This window comes from Gambusia affinis, linkage group LG08 (genome assembly GCF_019740435.1).
Source record: "Gambusia affinis linkage group LG08, SWU_Gaff_1.0, whole genome shotgun sequence".
NCBI lineage: Eukaryota > Metazoa > Chordata > Actinopteri > Cyprinodontiformes > Poeciliidae > Gambusia > Gambusia affinis.
This window is the reverse complement of record NC_057875.1, coordinates 5101070-5123157: the sequence shown is the minus strand read 5'-3', so window position 1 is coordinate 5123157 and position 22088 is coordinate 5101070. Positions and strand designations below refer to the sequence as shown.

Below are 22088 nucleotides of genomic sequence, written 5' to 3'. Positions count from 1 at the left end.
TTGTTTGTTATGCTAGCACCTCCTCATCCATCGCTTTTGACTGTTCTCTTTATTAGGAGAAGTCATGTTCTCGTGGGCATGACTTTCAAGACGAATAAATCCGATCTGTGTTCTTGCCACAGTTCAGTTTAACCCCCCTTTTCATTTTCAGGTTTGTGTGTTGGGGGTTATATAAGGGCTGGATTCACATTTTATTTGCATTTTATATTAATTAGAAATGATAATTTATTTTAGGTGACTGAAAAAGTTAGACTTTTAGATTCATTACACACAGAGCGAAAAATATTTCAATTAGCTTTTTGATGTTAAACATGATGATTGTGGCTTACAGTTAGCAAAATTCAGTTTCTACTTTTGTTTCACATCTTAATTAACTTTTCAATAATATTCTAAGTTATTGAAATAATGGTCACAAGTGTAGACCTCAATCAGTATACAGTCCCTCCCCCAGTCATTATGATATTTCAGAAACAATGTACAGAAAGTCTTCACCTGTAAGAGTAAAATGTTATTTTCTCAAACTTATTTAACTGTCTAGATTATCACTTCTTCATTTTCCCATGTTAAAGCCAGAAAAATAATTTATTTTGCTATTATGTTACAGTATAAAGTTATGGTGTTATTTTTGTTTAGCAGTTAAGATTCTTCATTATTCCACTAAAGTCTGACTCCAACCTTTAAAGGGGACTTGTTATGCAAAATTCATAATTTGGCTCACTTTTATACTTCTATTTGTATCTCAAATGCTTTGAAAAAAAGTCCAGGCACTTAAATAAAACAAAAACAAAAACCTTGTCGCTCTTTGGCAAAAAGTCTATATTTTTTGGTGTGTGGAAAACAAAACTTCCTGATTATTACATCACACTAAAGGGGCACTGCACTGTTACCTAGCAACACCAGACAAAGTCCTTTCCCGTTACCTAGCAACCCCAGCCGAGTTCCATAAAGCTGGTTTTACTGCTGTACAATATATGTTGGAAAAGACGAGTGTTTAGTTTTTGACTTACTATCAAGAAACCGCTTGATGCATCCTTGTAGGTCGTGTAAGAGGCTCTACTAATGCTTTTCAAAGATGTACGTATAATTGCGCTTCTGTTTGCAGCTATTTTAATGTGTGAGTGTAAATGTTGAGTTAGAGGGCGTGGCCAGCAGCAGCTTATTTGGCTTTAAAGTAACAACGGGCCCTAAACAGGTAGTCGTGAACTTGGCATTCTTAAATCTCTAGGGATGCACAATATATTGGCACAAACATCAGTGTCGTCCAATACTGATCATTTTTTTAACACATCGGTATCAACCTGATAAAACATCCGGTATTTATTTACATCTTGTTTCTGATCATTTTTTTCTCAAAGGTTTCAAAACCGTAGAAAAAATAAATAAATATATATATATATATATATATATATATATATATATATATATATATATATATATATATATATATATATATATAATATTTGTAAATATTGGTTATCAGCCAAAGCAGGCTGATAGGCCCAAATTTGTTCCTAAAGATCTCATTATATGGCTTAAATAAAGCACCCAGACGGTTTTTGACATTTAGGTCATGTTCTCTGGTGTCTGGAAAGTGAGCCGTTTGAAAAACTTTACACCTATAGCTTCACAAACCAGCAGGCGCTGTCCTTCACCTAGTGACACCAGAGAACCCCTGTCCTGTTACCGAGCAACCCCAGCGGAACTCCACCCGTTACCTAGCAACCCAAGCTGAGTTCCAGAACATTTTGTCAGAACGAACTGACCAAACTAATGAAGAATGATTTTGTGCAAAACATGTTTAGCCCTATCCTAACCTGTCCAAGGAAGCATAATAGGTCACCTTTAAAGTAATAGCATACTGTAGATTATATAACCAATCAGCATTTAAAATTATTCTGGTATATTCTGAGTAAATCTTTCTTTACCATTCTCCCCCTTCACCTCATATTGTCATAAAGCGGTTGCCCTGTTATTGACACTGATCACTTTGGCACCCCGTCTGGGACCCGTTTCACTCCCTCATTGACATACCGGCACCACTCCAGCTAGCTGCATTCCCACCTGTTGCGTAGCCAGACGTCTGTGTCCGTCCCTTCTCTTCCTCCCCATGTCGCTGGTAGTCCACATGACCCCACCGTGAGGCTCTCCGGGCTGCAGGAGAGCGTGCATGTTCTCTGTGGAATGCCATGTGGTTCCTGCTGCTTTAAATGTACCATGTGGTTGAGCAGAGGGAAAGTGTGTGAAGCACTCAACGTGTGAGAGGAATGTTGCCGTAGAGTCTTAAAATATCTGGGCAGTGAGTTATTTTGTGGGTTCTTTTTTATGTCTCTGATATTGGATTTAAAATTAATTAATGTTTTACTGTGAAACCAAACAGGTCTTCTACCAAAACAAGTAAGATAAATGTACTTCAATAGTAAAAGCTGCAGTAAACATTGTATTTACACTGCAAAAGCATCAATCTCACCAAGCATTTTTGTCTAGTTTCTAGTGCAAATATCTGTGTACACTTGAAATAAGACAAAACTGACCTGCAAGTAACTTTTCAGCAAGATATAAGAGATTGTTTTAAGTCAATAATATTTATTAAAAAGAAAAAGTACTTGTTCCACTGGCAAATATTTTTACTTATAGTAATTTTTTTCAATGGAGCTAGCACTCCATTGCTAGCTCTCTTTTAAACTTAAATGTTAAGTTTAAAATATAAACTTAACATTTATATTTTGTTCCTAAATGTTTAGAGATGCATAAGCTCCTATATATTTCTGAAAAGTTACTTTTGTCTTATTTCCAGTGTATTAAGATATTTGCCCTAGAAACTAGAGTTTCTACTTGGTAATGTTTGGTGGTGTTTCAGTGTACTTTATCTGATCTTTTGCTTGTTCTGCTGTTTCATATCCAATGTGGGTAGAAACGTAAATCAACTCAGAAGTAAGTCACTGTCTCAATATTTGAGGACTGTATTGTTTTATATCTTTAAAGAGTTGGTAAATGTGTGTTATGTGTACGTTATTTTTGTGGAAACGAGGGATCCAATGCAGCTGAAATCTAATGTTTCTTTCGAAATCTCACAAATTGTTTCAGGACATATTTATTTACTTCCATAATCTGTCATATTTTGACCTCATTAGTGTGTTTTTTTTCTTAAAATGAATCAGTTAAAGGGGAAAAACATGACATCGTTTTCGATCTGCATTTAGAAGTACTGTTGTTTACACAATGCATTTATATGTTGTTCCTAAACGTTTAGAGATGCATTGATTTTTGATTTGCTCTGTCAAAACCAATATTATCAAATTTTTCCTTTAGAAACTACAATAAAAAAAGTAAAAAATGCAGCATACAGAATATTTCTTGTCTTCCTGTTTGGAGTAAACATTTATTATTTCTTTTAGACTTGACTACACCTTGCAGAGCAAGTTTTTACCAATATCTAAGATAGTGATTCCACAGTTTGTATCTTTTGTTAGCGGTTAGCATAAACAACCAGAGCTTGACTTGTCGTATAAAACATTTTTTTTCTAAATGGCTCCTCAAATCTTTGTGCTTTGTTCAACCTTATGGCTAAACACTTCAAGGATACAATAAAGAGATCCTCACTCACAATATGGTCCACAATGAAGAGTTTTGGTGTGTTACTTCGACCAGATCTGATGTTTTAAATTTTCCGTCAGCTTCTCACCAGTCAGTGATGGCCAAGCTGAATATCTACACACAATTCATTTCTCAAGTCTCGGTCGAGGCGACCCACTAACTTGACCCAGTTACACCGTTACATTGATACAGTAAATAAATATGACATATTCTCTCTCTCTTTCTCTCATTATTGAGGATTTCAGAAAATATAAATAATTTTGGTAAATCTAATTGACCTAAAGCAAGAGAAGTTTGGTCTGATTTAACTTCAGACAGTGAGAATAAACTAAGTGTTTTCATTCGGTGTTTGTAAACTTCTGGTTTCCACTGTTCATGCCTTCCTTTCCCGTTTCCAATAATACAAACTTGTCTCACTGATGGAGAAAAACGACCTGAGAAACATGATTCACAAGCTCCACCTGCAGAGAGATTGTGTTTGGGCCGTCTGCTTTCCACTGCGGGTTTTGGGTAATGTAGGTTTTCTGATGTGGTGAATTATGAGTTCCCCTTCAGGGTTCAATCTTCTGGCTCAGTGAAAAAGCCTTGTAACGGCACTGCATTAGATCTCAAGATCCTAAAGTGTATGTGCAGATCTGTTACCTCCATCTAAAGCTGTGCTTATCTTCACAGATGAGTCCAGAAGACTACAGGGAACCAGTCTACACGTATATGCCAGATGTGGAGGATATTGATGTAAGTTCACTCCTCAATTGCTCATTTATTCATTCTGCTGCAAAATATATTTTTAAGCTTTTGTTTTCTGTGTATTTAGAGCATAATTGGCAGGCTGTGTGAGCAAGATAAAGTGGTGAAGATGCAGGAGGAGAAACTTCAGCAGCTGTTAAGGGAGAAGGTGAAGAAACATTTGTCATCATTAAATCCTCAGACTAAACAGCACAGATGCTGACAAATGGTGGTGTCATTTGAAAAGGAATAAAGCTAAATTATATATGCAATGTAGTGTTTATCTGTTTAAAATTGTTTATTTTTGTAGGTTTTTAAAGAGTTGAGAGAAAATTTAATCCGGCATATTCATTTGGTTAATCATAAACCAACTAAAAACCGGGTCACAAGTTAGAGAAGTATGACGGCTTATAAGGGCCATTGCAGATGGAAAACAATGGAGTGAATTTCCACCTAAAAAACACAGAAGTTTTCTCAAAACAACAAGGAAATTTCTTGGCTCCAAAAGTAAAAGAAAACATTTCTAGAAAAAAGCTCTGTAATTTTGAGATTAATCTAAAAAATTTCTAGAAAAAACATGGATGTCTCGATTTTAAAAGTTAAAAAAATTTACATTTCTCAAATTCAGAAATGTCCATATCTTTTCTTGAAAATTTCAGAGATTAATCTCAAAACTCCTCAACTTTTTCTACCAGATTTCTGAAAGTTTTAGTCACACACAGACATCTTCGTTGCGTTCTGATTCGAGATGGTTGAGGCTACCGCTGACTAGCTGCCAATACAATAAAACATCAAGTTCTGTCACCATTTCAAATATATATCTGATTACCTGTATGTGTTTTTTCTTAGCACACATTGGAGACGGCGCTTCTGTCGGCCAGCCAGGAGATCGAGCTGGGCTCAGAAAACCCGGCCGCCTTGCAGGGCGTCATCCAACAGAGAGACCTGCTGCAGAGCGGCCTCCTCAGCACCTGCAGGGAGTTGTCCAGAGTCACTGCTGTGAGTTCAAGCTCTTCTCTCTCTGTCTTTTATGTAATTTAAGATAAAAGTTTTTACCTTATTGTTTTCTTTCGCTCTTAGGAGTTGGAGCGCTCCAGTAGGGAGTCTGAACGAATAGAAGCAGAAGTGATTGTAGCTAAGAACAATTTACTGCAGCAGCTTGAAGTTCTTGGTAGCCCACAGGTAAGATCCTTTTCTTCCACGAATGACAACTGAATGCAGCATTAACACTGAATACAGAACGGTAAATTTTAGAGCTCCAGAGAAAACTCAGCAAGGCTTTTTATTGATGCTTCTGGCAAATACAAGGTTTCTGCTTGAGGGCTCTTGGCTGACTGCAAAGTGAATTATTGATGACTGTATTGTTTTGCAGGTTTTAATTAAGTCTGTATTTTATCTTGTCTTTTATTGTGGGAAAATGTAGCAATAGAGAGCTTGACTCTCATTCTTTTTAGAGCAGGAAAGTCAGACACGTGCATGTCATTTGAGCAACCTTTATTTCTCACAAACCTATCACTGTTAATCACAAAAAGTTAATCCCATAGAAAACCGCTGGGATTTTCTGAGTCACCATGTAGCTGCGTTTCCATTAAAAATGTGCAAAAACCTTTGTTGAAAATACACAATTTTGCAGTTGTTGTGTTTGTATTAAATAAGAAATTAATTTAAGATCACACGTCAATAAACTTGTCCACGCGATAAGTATTTAAAAAACATTACTGCGACAGAAGTAAACAGTTACATGAGATATATATGGCACTAGCACACATCATCTATTAGCCAATCAGAGGAGACGTTGGCGTTTTATTCAGGCGACAAGCCCTTTAGACTTGACAGCGGCTATGTATGCGGTGTTTTAGGGAAATTGCAGTCAGTGATTTTACAGAAGAGCTATGGAGTCAGTCAACAGAAACTTTTTATGAACTTTGGGATGCTGCGAGTGCTCTGGTGGAGCCAGAAAAAAACTAAAGTCAGCATCATTGTCCTACTACTTCCTGTTGTCTTTTTTGGCGTTTCTGCCAGTAGTAACATCCAGTTGAAGAAGATATGGGAATCTCATGTCTATATGTCTGATACAGTGGTACCCGATTATTGTAGCACTGCTTCAATATGTTTTACTTAAGTAAGAGTAAAACAATATTTGGCACAAATACTGTTTTTACAGTCGTAATGTTAAAAAACTTGCACAATCAGACCAACCCAAATTTAAAGTTATGTGGAAACGTTGATATTCTAAAGACCAAAGTGCAAATAATTTACGTAAATAAAAAAATCTAATCAAATAAGGCAAAAGAAAAATGTTTCAAAATCAGTTTCTTTCAATAAAAAACTCACAAAACTTGAACAAAACCTGCAGGTGTGTGTCTGTATCTGGTGAATTTCTGGTTAAAATATGTTTGGTTTTCATTCAGTGGGAACAAAATTCTGAAATTTTACTCAAGTAAGAGTATTGATATTTCAGAAGTAAAAATATTCCTAAAAGTAAATTTTTTCCTAAGAGTTATTCAATTAAATGTAAATGTAACTGAGTAGATGTAAGTAGTTACTACCTTACTCTGGTTGTATCTGATGACCTTGATGCAACATTGATCAGACCGGTAACCTACTGGTTTGTTTTCTCAGACGGAGCCTCCCAGCCAGCAGCACGTCCGCATCCAGAAGGAGCTCTGGAGGATTCAGGATGTGATGGAGGCCCTGGATAAACAGAAAGCTCAGAGAAATGCTGCAGACGGGACGGGTTTCTATGAGTCCAATTCCAACTTCAGTAAGCACAAAAATGAGGTGAGGCGCTTTTTAAGTTTTTTGCAACAACTAATGATTAGTTTGGTAACCGATGATTCTCATGATTAATCAGATCAGAAACTGGCACATTCTGAACCCAAAATAAACATTTTATTCCTTAAAATGTAACAACTTAGCATTCTTTTAGTGAACTCTGAATTATTTATATCAAAGCATGCATCTGCAGATAAAATAATCCTTCGAACATAAATGTGAAAAGCTCAGCACTTTCTGCTTAACATTAATAAAGTGTAGAGCTGATTTGGTGATTTTTCTTTTAAATTAACAAATTAATAATTATTAGTAAAAGGTGCTTATTAGGAGATTTATTTTTTTTTACTGAATTTGAATGAAGTGGAAAACTGCAACTTAAGGAGTTCTGGGTTGAGCGTATTTAGAGATTTTTTTTTCTGATTTGAAATACAAAATGCATATATTTTTGGCTTAGTCGTTCTTTCAGCAAATGCCTTTTATATGAGTCTATATACCCCAATTACTAAATTAGCAGATGATTATTTCAGGAATGGATCAATCACAATTAATCTGATTAATCATTTCAACCTTACATTTCTTAGCCTTTTAAATTAGCATAGAAATTTGGGTTCATTTTGTTTTGTTTTTTGTTTTTAGATTTCTTTGCAAATCAATTAAATTTTTTGAGTCAATATACTCAAGTTAATAATTAATAACTTACTAAATTAGTTTATGATTATTTCAGCATTCGATTAATCTGATTAATTATTCCAGCTCTACATTTTTAGCCTTTCCTCTTGAACAGAAATTGGGGTTCATTTTGGTCTGTTTTTATAAATTTCTTTGAAAAGTCTGAATAGTCTAGTTAGTTAATTAATCTATCACTGAATTAGTTGATTATTATTTCAATAATCGATTAATCGCGATTAATCCAATTGATTCAGTTCTACATTTCAGCCTGTCTTTTTGAATCTGAACTGAAATTGGGTTTAATTTTTACCTTTTTATAGATTTCTTTCAAAATCTATTCAATTGTTTGAGTTTGTTCACCGACATTAAAGCTTAATTGATTATTCAATTAGTTGATGATTATTTCAATAATCGATTTATCATGATTAATCATTTAATCTCCTTTAATAATGTTTCCAGAAATAGCCGGTTCCTTTTGCTTGCAGCATAAATTGCTCTAAAGATTCGCATCAGTCAAGCAGCATTAGTAAAAGAGGCACTATCTGGCTAATCAGATGGTCAGCACACACCAAGGGCTAAACGGCTCTGGAGCAGATGGCTGCTGCCCTGATCCTGCATGGTGGCACCATGTGTCCCTTTGCTTCCTGTCCTGTAATGCCCTATATAATCCCCAGGAGGACTCGGCACCCCCGCGGCCGCCTCTTCCCCATTCCTACGAGCCGAACTCCCCTGTCGTTCCCCCTCTGCCCGCCTCTCACTCTGGTGCGCGGCCCGCGTCACTCCACAGGCCGGAGGACAGGAAGGCCAGTCAAAGGAATAGTTCGCAGAGCGTAAGCTTGTTGACCTGTTGACCCCGCCGCCCTCAGCCGCTTCATCACATCCCTGAGTTCACTGGATTTGTTTAATTATTATTATTTTTTAGTTGGGTCACATCCATGTCCTTCAAAATGCTTCCATCTTTTTTGATTCAGTTTCATTTTTGAAGCCAAACCTTTGCTTATTTTCTGTGTTCTTGTGTTGCGTCACCTTATTGTGTTCACGCTATAAACTAGGGATGCAAGTTATGGATTAATGAGTTTATCTAAAGTTGATTGATCTTTAGATTAAATAATAAGTGGACATTTTCTTAAAAACCTTAGTTTTCTATGTATCAAGATGGAGAACCTTCTTTACGTAACATAAAGGCCTACATTTTTTATAATAACCTGAATTAAAGCATCACATTATCAGCTGTGTTAAACACTGACTGAATACACAGAAAACTGTGGTTTTCTCATATTAATAAACTTAAGACATGTTTATGAAATACAAAGTTGGCTAAAGTACCCAAAAATTGCACTCAAATCAAAGTAGCACTACTTCAACATATTTTTACTCAAGTAAAAGAAAGAAGTAGCTGTCCAAAGAATTACCCAAGGAAGAGTAAAAAAGTATGTGGTAAAATATCTACTCAAGTTGTGAGTAACTTATTAAAATGATCCATCATTTAATGTTTTAAAATGGCATCACCAGACGGAACAAAAAAATATTGTGTTAAGTGGAAATGTTGGTATTTTAAGGACAGAAATGACAATAATTCATTCAAATAACAACATTAGTCTAAAAACAATTCTCCAAATCAGTTTCTTTCAATGAAATGTTTATAGTACTTTAACAAAACCCGTGTGCTTCTTTGTCTGGTGAATATTTGGTAGAAACGCGTTTGTTCTTCATTCAGTGGGTAGAGAAACCAGAGGTTTTACTCAAGTCAGAGTAACGATACCTAATGATAAAATTATTATATTTACTAAGTAAAAAGTACAATGTAGTAAAAATACTCCTAAAAGTAATTTTTTCAAAAACGTTACTGAAGTAAATGCAATTGAGTACAGGTAGCTAGTTACTACCCAACTCTGACTAAATATAGGAAAACAGGATCCTGTTGGGTTGCTGCATAGAAAAATAAAATAAAAGATTAGAATATGTGAAACACATATTTCCCCCTGAACAGAGAGACGTTCAAGCAGAAGTTCTCTCTGTTGTTGCTCTTGATGGAAAGTTAAAACTTCACTCCATGAAACACTTTCATTCACTGCTGTCCTCAAAATTATTTTCCATCCCAAACTGGATGGAGTTTGGACAGTTTCTCTTTCCTGTTCTGGTATGACCCGCCATCTTTATTTCTGTATCAACTGACTCCGCTTAAGGATGACCAGCAGCGCCCTCTTATGGATGACGGTCAGACTACAACACTTAAAGAAGATTGTTATTAGTTAATTCGTAGTTAATCGATTGGAACTCATTTTAATCTAATAAACCATTAATCGACAATTAATCATAAGCTGATTAATTGTTTGCATCCCTACAATAAACCATGCCTAAGTTTGAATTTGTCCACCTGCTTTCTAACTGAATGGTAACTACAGTTGCATATATTTCTCTTCTCCATTCATGTTAACTTTGTTTTCGTCTGCAGGGTCCCGACTACAGGCTGTATAAGAGCGAACCAGAGCTGACCACCGTGGCCGAGGTGGACGAGAACAACGGAGAGGACAGATCTGAACATCCGTCTGACAGAGAACATGCGGGAAACAAAGGTGGGAACCAGTAAAAAACATACATCTTAATGGTTTAGTGCAGCTCACTGCACCCGTTATCTGCAGCAGATGTTGGAGGTTTTATTTTCAGTACTTCGCGCTGCCTCCTATTCAACTTGCTGCACTTTTGATTTCTATCAGCGTAGTTTACCACCTGCCTTGATGACTGCAGCTGCGTGCTCATTTTTATGGAGTATATGGATTTCGCAAGTTATTTTCACATGTGAATTTTATGGGATTTTTTTGTGGATATGACCAAACACTGCAATAATTTTTATAAACGGATTATCTATTTTTATTTTGCCTGATCAAAACCTGTAATTAGAACAGTGCAAAAGTTTGTGCAGTCAGAATGACTGCCAGTTGTGACCAAAATAGGTGGAAATGATTTTCATTTGAATTTTGTTTTTTTAAGTAAATTTACAGTTTTACAAAAACCTTTTTTGGTGCCTTTGCTCACCGTGGATTTGTTTGACGTATTTAAAATCACACAACGGATCTCATTGAGAGCTGGTCTTCCTGAACAAAATGGCTTTAATATTCTTACTAAAGTAAATGTCCAGCCACTGAAGTTTCGGACATTTTCTTCTTCCACTCACCTGCATGTGGGCATATCCACATATCCTACATGTAGCATGTTTGGGTCATTCAGACTTATTTTAATCACTAATGTCAATTTTAATGTCATAACTTATTTTATCATGCTGTAATAAACACTTGTTATACGCTTACAACATGCTGGCTAATGTTAAAACGGCAACAGTGTGTAACCATGGCAACCGGCGATGGTTTAAAGGCAAGCTGGCTCTTTCTTACATCCTCCATGTTTACGAACAACTAAACCCTCTATAAATATTGCATCTTTCCGATACTATTTGAATGTTAATAAAATTTCTTACTATTTTTTTTTTTTTACCTCTCTGTTTAGGCATGTCTTACCCTGTTGGCATCGTCCCACCTAGAACCAAATCTCCAGTGCCTGAGTCTTCCTCCATCGCATCTTACGTCACACTGAGGAAAACCAAGAAGCCTGATCTCAGGACGGTCAGTCACCAAACGTGGATCAGAAACTTAATCTCAGTGTTTCAGCTGTTTAATCTGTAGGAATGGAACAAAATTACTGTTTCTGATTCTATCATGATGAACGTTTTGCAGACAGCAGCGAACTTGACACCATCTAATTTTCTCAAATTGTATTTATTCCCATTTTAATTGTGTGCAAGTTGTGCAGCACATGGCCAGGCTGTTACTCATGCTCATAAAGCAGGCTTTCTGCAGTTTCCAGCCTCAAACACTATCATTTTACATACACCAACCATATCATTAGTGCACTGCACTGCAGGGTGTGTCCCCTTCCCAGTGCGTCTGCACGGCTTTCTGTTTAAAGAAACATGAATATATAACACAATTTATCTCTTGTAAACGCTCGTTTATATATGGTTCATCTAAATTTCAAGAGGATTGTTTCTGAAGCTCATAAAGTTTAGCCTCAGTCCAGCTTGGACGGTGCTTGGACTTAACACCAGGTCCACATCTGCGAGTCCTTCAGCAAAGCACAAACCGGAAAATTAGCAACTTCACATCATCAGCTTCTTCTATTCAGGCAGTAATAAGCCCCGAGCCCTCAGAGTGCAGCCATGTGTGTCTGCAGGAGCGTGCCAGCAACAGCAGCCCGGATGTTTGGGCTTCACTTCAGTCTGGGTCACAGAACAGAAACATTACTAAAACATGCAACAGTCTAAGAAGTCACTTTTTCTCTATTGTTGTTGGTAAATTTTACAATATATTCAACAATCCCCAGTTTTTACAGTTAAAGCTGCAACAGGGGGGCTGACCTAACTAGAGCGTGACACCATTTCGTCTCACACTTAAAAAAACTCACTACTGTGGCAATATTGTCGCAGTGCTGGATACCTTGGCCATATTGTTGTGCTATTTTTAAATTATATTCACTCTGCGTGCCGTGACACAGGGTCTGTACTTATGATACCAATAAAAAATACAATTATCAGAATAAAAGGATACAATTGGAAGAATAAAGCCACAATCTGATTATGAAGAAATCTTCATAAATTTTTACGTCTGTTGTCATGAAGCATAAATTCAGTAAATAATGACACTTTTAATTCAAAGTTTCACCGAAAGTTGTGTTAAAAGTTCATTAAAAGTATCAACTTTGCATTAAAAGTGTCATCATTTACTGGTGTCATGTCACCCTGTCAAATAAAGTGTTACCATTTTAGATTTATTTTAGTTTAACTTGTCCCTGCTGTGGAATGTAGAATACTATCTCAAGCTATTATTCACAATAATATCACAATAATAACTGTATCAATTTATAACTGCTGCAGTTATAAATTGTATCATAAAATAGTGAGTTTAAACTGTGTTTTTTACTTGAGTTGTGTTGTTTTTATCTCCAAACTGTGGTGCTGGGACAGTTTGAAAACTGACCTTGAAAATACTTGGAAAGTGCTTGAAAATGAATGTGGGAAAAGTCAGTGGCTCTAAAGCCACGGTTCAAATAAAGACTGTCTCTTGGTGTTTGGGTAGGACCGGCCGCGCAGCGCCGTGGAGCAGCAGCTGTGCGCCGTGGACGGCAGCCGGCCCAGGATGAGCGTGGAGGAGCAGATGGAGAGGATTCGCCGCCACCAGCAGGGCTCCCTCAGGGAGAAGAAGAAGTCGCTGAGCTTCCGGGGAGGCAGCCTGGAGAACACGCCCTCACGCAGTCACTCCTTCAACAGAGAGAATCATTTCCACAGCATGAAGGTACTGGTTAACCGACTCAAACAACACAAACGGATTTATTGACTGATACTCATATTCAGTTTTCTTTGAGTTTGGATCTGCAGATTTCAATGTTTTATTAAAGGCGACCTAATCGTAGCTCTGATGTGACGTTACACATCCGGGAACTTTGTAACTGAGAGCCAAGTTGGCAGGCAGTTGCTACGGAGTTGCTATGACAACAACAACAAAAACCACAAGCTTACAATTAGCTCTGTCCTCGTTCCTATCTAACTTATGAATAATATAAATACATTCCAAATATTACTTTATTACAATTTTTGAATACTCTATCCTCCCCTCTGTAATACTAAGATAAATGTGTTATTTACAGTGATATTAACAGCTGGACTAGAAAAATTAGCTCAGCTAATGTAGCTTTTATCTGCAAGCTAATACAGCCTAAATGTATGTTACCACATGTACTTAACTCTGTTCATACGTGCTTTATAAATTACTTTAAACATTGATTGTATGCGTCTATAGATTTTAGGCCATTATGATCTCCGACCGATTGGTGAATCTTCCCTTGCGCGTTTTATCAAATCCTTTGTTGTCGTGTGTTTAGTCCCATATGAGGCGCAGAGAGGAGGTGATGAGCAGCGACATTCAGGAGCTGGAGGCGTCGCTCAGACACCAGAACCTGGTGAGGGAGCAGGAGACGCCTGCAGAGGAGATCGCCCGCCTCAAAGAAACCTCGCAGGACGATCATTTCAACCTGGATCGAGAGGTAAACCAGCACAACACTAGTCATCACACTCTGGTACTACTAGACACGTTCGGTGTGGTGTTAACTAGGGCTGAAATGATGAACCGCATTAATCCTGATCAATTATTTAAAAATAATTGTCTTATAATTTAGTAATTGTTAAATCATTAACTGGAGTACAACGGCTCTAAAAATAGCCATTTCCTGAAAAAACAGCCCAGTCAAAGCAGTGATCAAGCCACAATTGTACAAAAATAATTACATTTTGAATTTAAAATGGAAAAAAAATAATAATCTGCTGTCTGTGGGTATATTCTACCAATAACTCCTCAAGTGGCAGTTTTAGAATCACCTGTAAAAAGAAAAAGAAAAATCCTAAAAAGCACCTTTTGCCATCCAATTATTAATTGAAACATTAAAAAAAATTTATTCAAACATTCACTAAAGGATTACTATGTTATTGCATTTTAGACAATTAAAAGTCATCTTCTTATTTAAAGAATGTATTTCTATGTTGTGTAAAAAAAAAGGCTAAAGTGGTTAAGCAAAAAATCTACAGAATGTGACTTTTTTTATTTAATGAATTGATTAATCGTCAGAATAATTGATCACTAAGATAATCATTCGTTTCAGTCCTAATGAAAACTAATAATTAGTTAGTTTTCATTAGGACTGACTAATCCTAATGAACCCACATGAGGACCAACAAAGGGTAAGGAAAATCTGTATCAGTATCAGTTTTGTTTCCTTTATTTGTCATCTACAAAGTAATTGATTTATATGAAATGTGTTTTTCTTTTTCAGCTTTCTGTGCCAGACAAAGTTCTGATTCCTGAGCGTTACATTGAATCAGACCCAGAAGAGCCGCTGAGTCCTGAGCAGGAGGCCGATAAGCGGCGGAAAGTGGATCGTATTAAAGCCCTAATAGCAAAAAACAGGTAAATATACTTGAGTCAATAACATTAAACTATGGACATTTCTGTTCAGGCACTTCAAAAGAGAAATATCCTGTATATGAAGGAGCTTCTTGCAGCTAAATAATATTTCTCAGCAGGTTCAGTAATTAGGCTTTAAGGATAAACTTTTAAAAGTATTTCCCCTTACAAATGTTCAGATCATGAAACAAACGTTAATGTCAGACAAATATAACCTGAGTAAATACAACAAGCAGTTTTAAAGGTCTGATTTTGCTGATTAAAGGGGAAAAAAACTATAAAAATGTTAAATCTTCAATAAACTGTGGTTAACTTCACTTTAAAAAAATGCAACGGCTGACAACAATTTTAGAAGCAACATATCCAAAGAAGTCCAACAATAGGTTGGAAATAAAGTCGTTTGCATCCATCTGTCTGTGAAGGGTTAGAAAGACGTTTCTAAAGCTGTAGAACCAAAGATAGAAAGAAACTCCCTATCAAAACTACTACTATGTAAAATTTGAATTTTGTTATTCAAAAAAGGAACTTAATTGTTTATTTGCAACTTTTACTGTATTTTTAATATTGTATTAAGAATGTCAAGTGGGAAAAAGAAGAGATTACAGAATTTAGATAAAATAATCATTAGTTGTAGCCCTAGATTGAACATTGATGAGCTTATATTTACTTAGGTTATCTCTGTGTGATATCAACATTTTTGTGGTTTGTTTACTGACAGTTTTCTGCATGTCTGATAACTGAGTTAACTCCACCAGTGCTGCAAAATGTTCAAATAAAGGAAAGATTTACATTTTGTGTGTTTATCTACTACCTTTTGGGTCTCTGCTGCTTCTAAAAACAGCCCAAGCACTTAAATAAAAACATCCAGACAGCTTTTGACATTTAGATTGATGATTTTGATGTCTAGAAAGCGAGCTGTTCCAAAAATATTTTAGATGTAACGTCACAAATCAGCAGGCACTGCCCTTCACCTGGTGACCCCAGAGAAGCCAAGTCCCGTTACCTAGCAACCCCAGTGGAACTCTGCCTGTTACTTAGCAACCCAAGCAGAGTTCTAGAGCATTTCTTCAGAACATACTGACCAGACTAAAATCTCATTATCTCAGAAGGATTTTGTGTAAAAAAATTAGTGAATATGTATCATTTTAGCCCATCGACCTACCCTAACCTGTTCAATGGGTCACCTTTAAATAAAATTAACAATCTAAAACACTTATGGTCATCCTTATTATGTATAAATATATAGTTTATTATTATTATTATTATTGTTCAACTGTGGCAAAGAAAAATTAGGAAAAAAACAAAATATAGGCAGGCAAATACTTTGCTACTGCACTGTATATATAAAAGCTGCAGGATGCACTACAGAAGCCATTTGTGTGTGTGTTTTTTTCTAGCATGGCGAATGTGCTACCTAGTTTAGCTTTAAGCCCAGAGGACGTGAATGAAGAGGAGGTTACCGTACAGGAGAAGGAGAAGATGATTAATATCTCCTACGAACTGGCAGCGGAGGCCTCCAAACGCAGCAAGCTGGTAGCAGGTACGTCTGCAGGGACGACAGACACATGGAGGGGGATTACATTGAAGAAACACATGGACTTGAACAAAAACTGGTGGGAGGATGTTCTTAGACACAAACTTTCTGCTTCCACTAGTAATTAATGTCTCCTAACACACGCTTTTAATTTCCTAATTTATTTCATCTACCTTATTGTTTAATTCTCCTGTTTGGTCATTTAGTAATTGCTTATTGACCTAATTATTGTTTTTTTTTTTTATTATTATCATTTGTGTGTGGCTGTGTGTTCAACATGTTGCTTTTTTTAATTGCAGTGAAAAGCCTGTCATCTTCTTCCCCACCCCCACAGTCTCCCAACACACCCCCTCAGCTCACTGACGGCTCTCACTTCATGTGTGTGTAGTGGCACCAGTAAGGTCCTTCATCATCCTGTTTTCTTCATAATCATATTTCTGTGCAATTAATTTCTCAATCATAATTTGTAAAACATGCTATGATGAAGGGAGCGGTTACCAGCTGCTGTTATGTATTCTTTGTTGCTGTGCGTTAGCATGGTTTGACTTGGTGTTACTGTCCAGTATTTCATACATACCTGTGCCTTCCAGTAAATAACTTCAATGTTGATTATTGGGATTTTATGTGATATAGCAAAACTTTTTGATGATTTAAGATCTTAAAGTTTGGTGTACATAAAGTAATGTTCCCCAAAATAAAATCCAGCACAACTAGTTGCCTTTAAAGGGGCGGTATTATGTAAAACTGAATTTTTTGAATGTTATAATGTTACGCCCTCATCAAAAACATACCTGGAGTGTTGCCTTTAATCTTTAATGCATGTTAGATCTCCATGGGAACCATTCACCTGTGCAGAACGCCTGGTTGGACCTAGCACCGCCTTCGAGGATGAAGCTACTGCTGTGTATTTCACTTCATTACAGTTGAGAATCTGTGACAAAGATTGAAATTTTCTCCATCAGATCTGAGCTTCATCTGTTTTATAAAGAGTCATTAGAAAGCCTTGCAGCTGTAACTGCAGTAAAAGGTGCTAGTTTACTAATGCAAACTTTCAAAAGTCTGCTAATATAAAATTGTAAAGACATTGTATTACATTTTGGCAATTATTCACTACTTTGTGTTGGTCAAAATCCCAATAAGACACATGACAAAATATAAAAGGTTCAAGTCTGTTATGAAGTATTTTATGTTTTGAAATGCTTATTTTATCAGGTAAAAATCCATCTGAAAGTAATTTTGAACTCTGCGTGTCGCCCTCCAGCACAGGCTCTGGCCTCAGTAAAGACCTACACATGAAGGAAGTAACAAGGAAAGCATAAACTCCTCCTGAGGATCTTCTTCCTGGAGATCAGCACAAGGCCTTGACCTACAGAACGTGAAACTGCCAACTTCAGCCTGGCAGCGTTTAGCCTCTGACTTCTGTATCCTCACTGTGACATCTGAAGCGTGTACGCCAGTCTTCGGTTACATTTCCCCACGTCGAGAGGAAACTCTCCCCCATTTTCCGTTTTTTTTTTTTTTTTTTTACCGTTGATGCTGCAGTTTCATTTTCAGTTTGTTTTTATTATATTTTTAGTTTTAATAGGTTGTTGCAATATAGATCTATCTGTATATATGGGAGGCTACAGACTGAATACAGAGTATTTTAGGCCACATTTTCCACTCGCGTTTCAACACCTTTTTGAGGTTTTAAGATGCTTCTGCATATTCTTTTAGCTAAATTTAATCTTTAATATTTAATTCAGATTGCTTTTCAGATGTTGACATTTAGCTAACTAGTTATATTTATCAATTTATTGTAAAGAACACTTGTCTATACTGATTAACACCAGATCTCTATTCCTCATATATAATATTGGAGCAACTTTACTCTTGCAGACTAAAATGATTTGTAAATTTCGATGTTTCCAGTCAGCTGCCGATACATATACATATTTGAATGTTCTGACTTAAGTCGCTCTCTGTTCCCCATGTCTGAGATATATATTTAAATTGAGAGATGGACAAAAATTTCAGCGTTTGGTACTATTTTAGGACATGTTGGTTTAAAGCCCTGGAGCTGAAAAAATGCATGTCTAAAAGAGAAAAGCAATAAAAAAAAGAAGCCTTTGTAAATTGAAGATATTTTTGCGTGTGTGTATAAAGTGTAACTATCAGAGGTTTACTGTGTATATAATGTACATCGTGCATCAGGATGGGAATATATACCCAATATATAGGTACGTACATACAGATTTGATTTGCAAATGTTCATATCCCATCTGTTTTATATCATGTTAAATAAACATTGCAGTTTTTAATAGTTGTTTGCGTTTCAGTGTTCTTTATTCTTTACTCTTTTTATGGTTGTGGAGAAGCTGAAGGTGCAGCTCGTACTCAGGAGGTACAAGCCGTTCCAAGGCCAGCTGAGTTTCTCCATCCTGATCATGGGTCTTCATTTTGTGGTCTAACAAAATTACCTAAGCAGTTAATAGCTTTAGATGTTTCTTCTACTTCAGTTTACCTTCCTTTTCTTCTGTGGTTTTTACCCCACAATGGTGGCACCGCTCACTAAGGTCAACAGAAAGTTGATGAAAACAAAATTTATTATTAAAACTTTATAACTGCAAAGTGTTAGACTTCGCAAGGCTTAACATTAGAAACCAAGAATTAAACAAACAACAACAAGAAATACTGAACTCCATCATACATTTTCTGAATTAGACACAGCTGAATGTTACTTGCAAACTGCAGGTATTACTCTTATTCTTTCTGTATAAAAAACAAAGACGTGAAACAAATTGGTAAATGCATTACATTTGACATTACAAATTAAAAACAGTCAATAAACATCTTCACGTGAAATACAAAAAAAAAAATTTGGATTTTGAAAATTATTTGAATATTTATAAATACAAACAACTAAGTATACATGTATTATAACAGTTCCTTGACTGACATTATTTTAAAAATATTGTATTAAATGTTATTCAGTACTTAAGTAGTCTTCTTATGGAATGTTTTTTTTTTTTTTACTTTTACTCAAGTAAACATTAGTGTTGCATTAGTACAATTTTTCCTCCTCAACCCATCTCTGGTGGTCAAATGATACTCTATTAGAGGAAATAAAAAGACCAGAATTAGCTCGGTTTTACTATGTTACACTATGATCATGATAATAGGCGTCACATTGTCGTGTTATTTACTTTTTATACTTTGGAAGTTGTAGAACGAGAAATTCATCACAGTTTGGTACAAGAAAAATGGGTTTGCTCGGCTTTTGCTTGATCTCTTCTGACTTTGGTCAAATCGCTTCGTACATACTCTTCTTCGAGACCAACTCATGGTGTAAAACCAATGCAACAGCGCCACCTATGGTCACAGCATGCGCTGCTCAAAGAAAATGACACCCAGGCGGCGCTCCAATCTACCTAACGATCATCCCTCCTACTATGTTAGCGCTGTGTTCTCGGTTTTAGCTCCTTGAGGACATAACCGTACATGTTTTAAATATTATTATTACTATTATTAAATGAAAAGTTTGGCATTGTTTGTGCTGTTTTAGTATCTGTTTTTGATATCTTCTTTTTCATCAATTTGGTGACTGATATGATTTTCAGTGCTGCTATATAACCATATCTGCCATAAAACTAGAGAATTAGCTGCAGTGGAAAGCTTTGCGACCTGAAGAGGGGCGTGGCTTGAAGTGTATTTAAAGAGAACTCACCAAAACGGGTTGCTCTCAAACGCACCACAGAATAGGAATTCAGACAAAAGCATTCTAGTTAAATTGGGAAATTTTTTATTTTAATTTTTTTGTTTTTCTATTTATTAGCAACGATTAGCTTGCATAAGCATATGCATCAGTGACGTGCGGTCAGGGGAGGCAGGTGAGGCAGTGCCTCACCAGCCATCATGGAAAGAAAGAAAATATATAATCATAAAGTAATTTAAATTGTTATATTCATCCGGTGGTTTGTACTAAAAAATATTTATTTTTCATGTAGCTTCACCAATTTCGATTTTTATTTGTTCAAAATCGCTGAATTTTCTTATTTTCCCATTCAAATGCTTGGAAGCGATGCCGGTGAGGCAGCAGCGAGCTCTGCCTCACCTTGAATTGCGCAACGCCTGGCTCTGCGCTGGCTGCTAAGCGGAGAGAGCATGTTGCTGTACGGCGTCAATAAAATGGTTTAAACACATTTAATATGTGAACTTATTTCCAATAATTTAGCTTATGTAAATAATGTACAGTGCTTTTTGTCACCAACTGTGTTTGTGTAACGTGTTTCGTGTAATGAGCGATTATAAACGGCAGAGAACAGGTTCGAGGTGAGGCAGGCAGTTCTCTTGCCTCATGGCAGGGGGCGCTCAAGATCCCAGACGTTCGTCTTGTTCACTCCTCAACTGCCGAGTAAGTGACAGCGAGCTAGGCTAAACGATTCGGGAAGCAAGTCAAGTGCAGCGATAGATTATAATAGAGATAGTGATTTTTTTCCTCTCGCTTATCCCGACTTTCGACATTTATTTTGTTTTGTTTTTTAAGGAAATGTGTGTTTTGTGAGCTACAGTTTGTATGTGTAAGGATGCAGAAGTGAAACATAACCTGTAAACTGCTGTCAATCTATGCATCTATTTGCAAATCTGATTCTGATGACGTCAGTGCCTCACCAGCTATGAACCTCACCGCACGTCACTGATATGCATATAAAGTTTAGATAAAATTGAGATTCAGCATCTAAATTTCAGCCTGTTGTCGGAATGAGGGCCGGTCAGAAAATAGAACTGTGGCTCCCTCTGGTGGTACTTCAAGTTTTTACAATTTCACTTAATATACGAAACATTTTTCTACGACGGCATATTAGATAGAAAAAAAAGGAAATATAATAATAAATACTTGGACATTTCTGAGCTTGAAAAAGTCAAATATTTGCTAAGAAAAAAAATCATAAATTTAGAGATTAATCTCTAAAAATCTTGAATTTTCTGAGTTTGAAAAGCAGGAAATTTCCCAGAAAAAATGTCTGATTTTTTTTAGATTAATTTTAAAAGTTTCAAAAGTCCATTTCTTTCATATTTTCAACTTTATTTGTTACTTTATTTTATTTTTTTTGGGCCAGAAAGTTACTTCTCATGCTTTTCTAACTAATACACAGTAGTACTTTTCAGGTCAGTTTGGAGTTGTTTCATAATACTTTTTATTTTTTTTTATTTTTTTTTATTTTACAGCTTTAAATTATTTCATTTCAGTCTAACTCTTTTTTTCTCCCCCACGGTTCTTTCCCTATCAACCTATTTTAGCTTTCTCTGTTCTAAGCTCTTAATATTGCTCAAATGGTTCACCTAAATTTAAATAAAAATATTCTCTGATCGTTTTGTTCCTAATATTACCCAGCTGAACAGAAGATCTTTGGGTTTTACAAACATCTCAGTGCAGTTCGTGAAGCTGCTTCAGTTTCTCTGAACTTTACATTGAATTCCTCAGATTTTAACTTTCACTTAGTTTCAGCCTTACTGTTTCATCATCGCCATGGTTACAGCAGAGCTCCTCGTCTTCCTCTGAGAGCTGCAGCCTGCGGCGAGTTTAGCAGATATTTAGATGCTTAAGTGACTTAATGAAATGAGCTGCAGGGTTTTTTTCAACATTTTTTATTCAGTGAAACATTTAAATTTGTTTAATCAGATGCTTTTTCTTTCTTTTTGGAAAACGATAGATTGTATGAAACATTTAATGCGTCTGTAGTGTTTGTATGAGGCCGTATGCATTATCAAATTGTGCATTTAGCAGTGACGTGCGGTCAGGG

General features: G+C 36.2%; 1 protein-coding gene across 3 annotated transcripts in view; it reads left to right on the top strand.

The window, feature by feature from the left end:
- The window catches only part of LOC122836212 (pleckstrin homology domain-containing family A member 5-like), a 112004-nt gene extending 93394 nt beyond the window's left edge, over positions 1-18610 (top strand). For 2 of the 3 annotated variants that reach the window (XM_044126004.1, XM_044126005.1), the window contains 14 exons: positions 4267-4329; positions 4409-4489; positions 5170-5319; positions 5401-5502; positions 6943-7101; positions 8439-8594; positions 10220-10340; positions 11269-11384; positions 12894-13109; positions 13696-13857; positions 14641-14774; positions 16169-16311; positions 16605-16683; positions 17567-18610. In XM_044126004.1, the coding sequence (XP_043981939.1) occupies positions 4267-4329; positions 4409-4489; positions 5170-5319; positions 5401-5502; positions 6943-7101; positions 8439-8594; positions 10220-10340; positions 11269-11384; positions 12894-13109; positions 13696-13857; positions 14641-14774; positions 16169-16311; positions 16605-16683; positions 17567-17624 (1740 nt within the window). In that variant the 3' untranslated portion in view covers positions 17625-18610. The remainder of the gene's footprint in view (positions 1-4266; positions 4330-4408; positions 4490-5169; positions 5320-5400; positions 5503-6942; positions 7102-8438; positions 8595-10219; positions 10341-11268; positions 11385-12893; positions 13110-13695; positions 13858-14640; positions 14775-16168; positions 16312-16604; positions 16684-17566) is intronic. The other variant, XM_044126006.1, reaches the window with a different exon arrangement.
- Positions 18611-22088: the final 3478 nt, after the last annotated feature.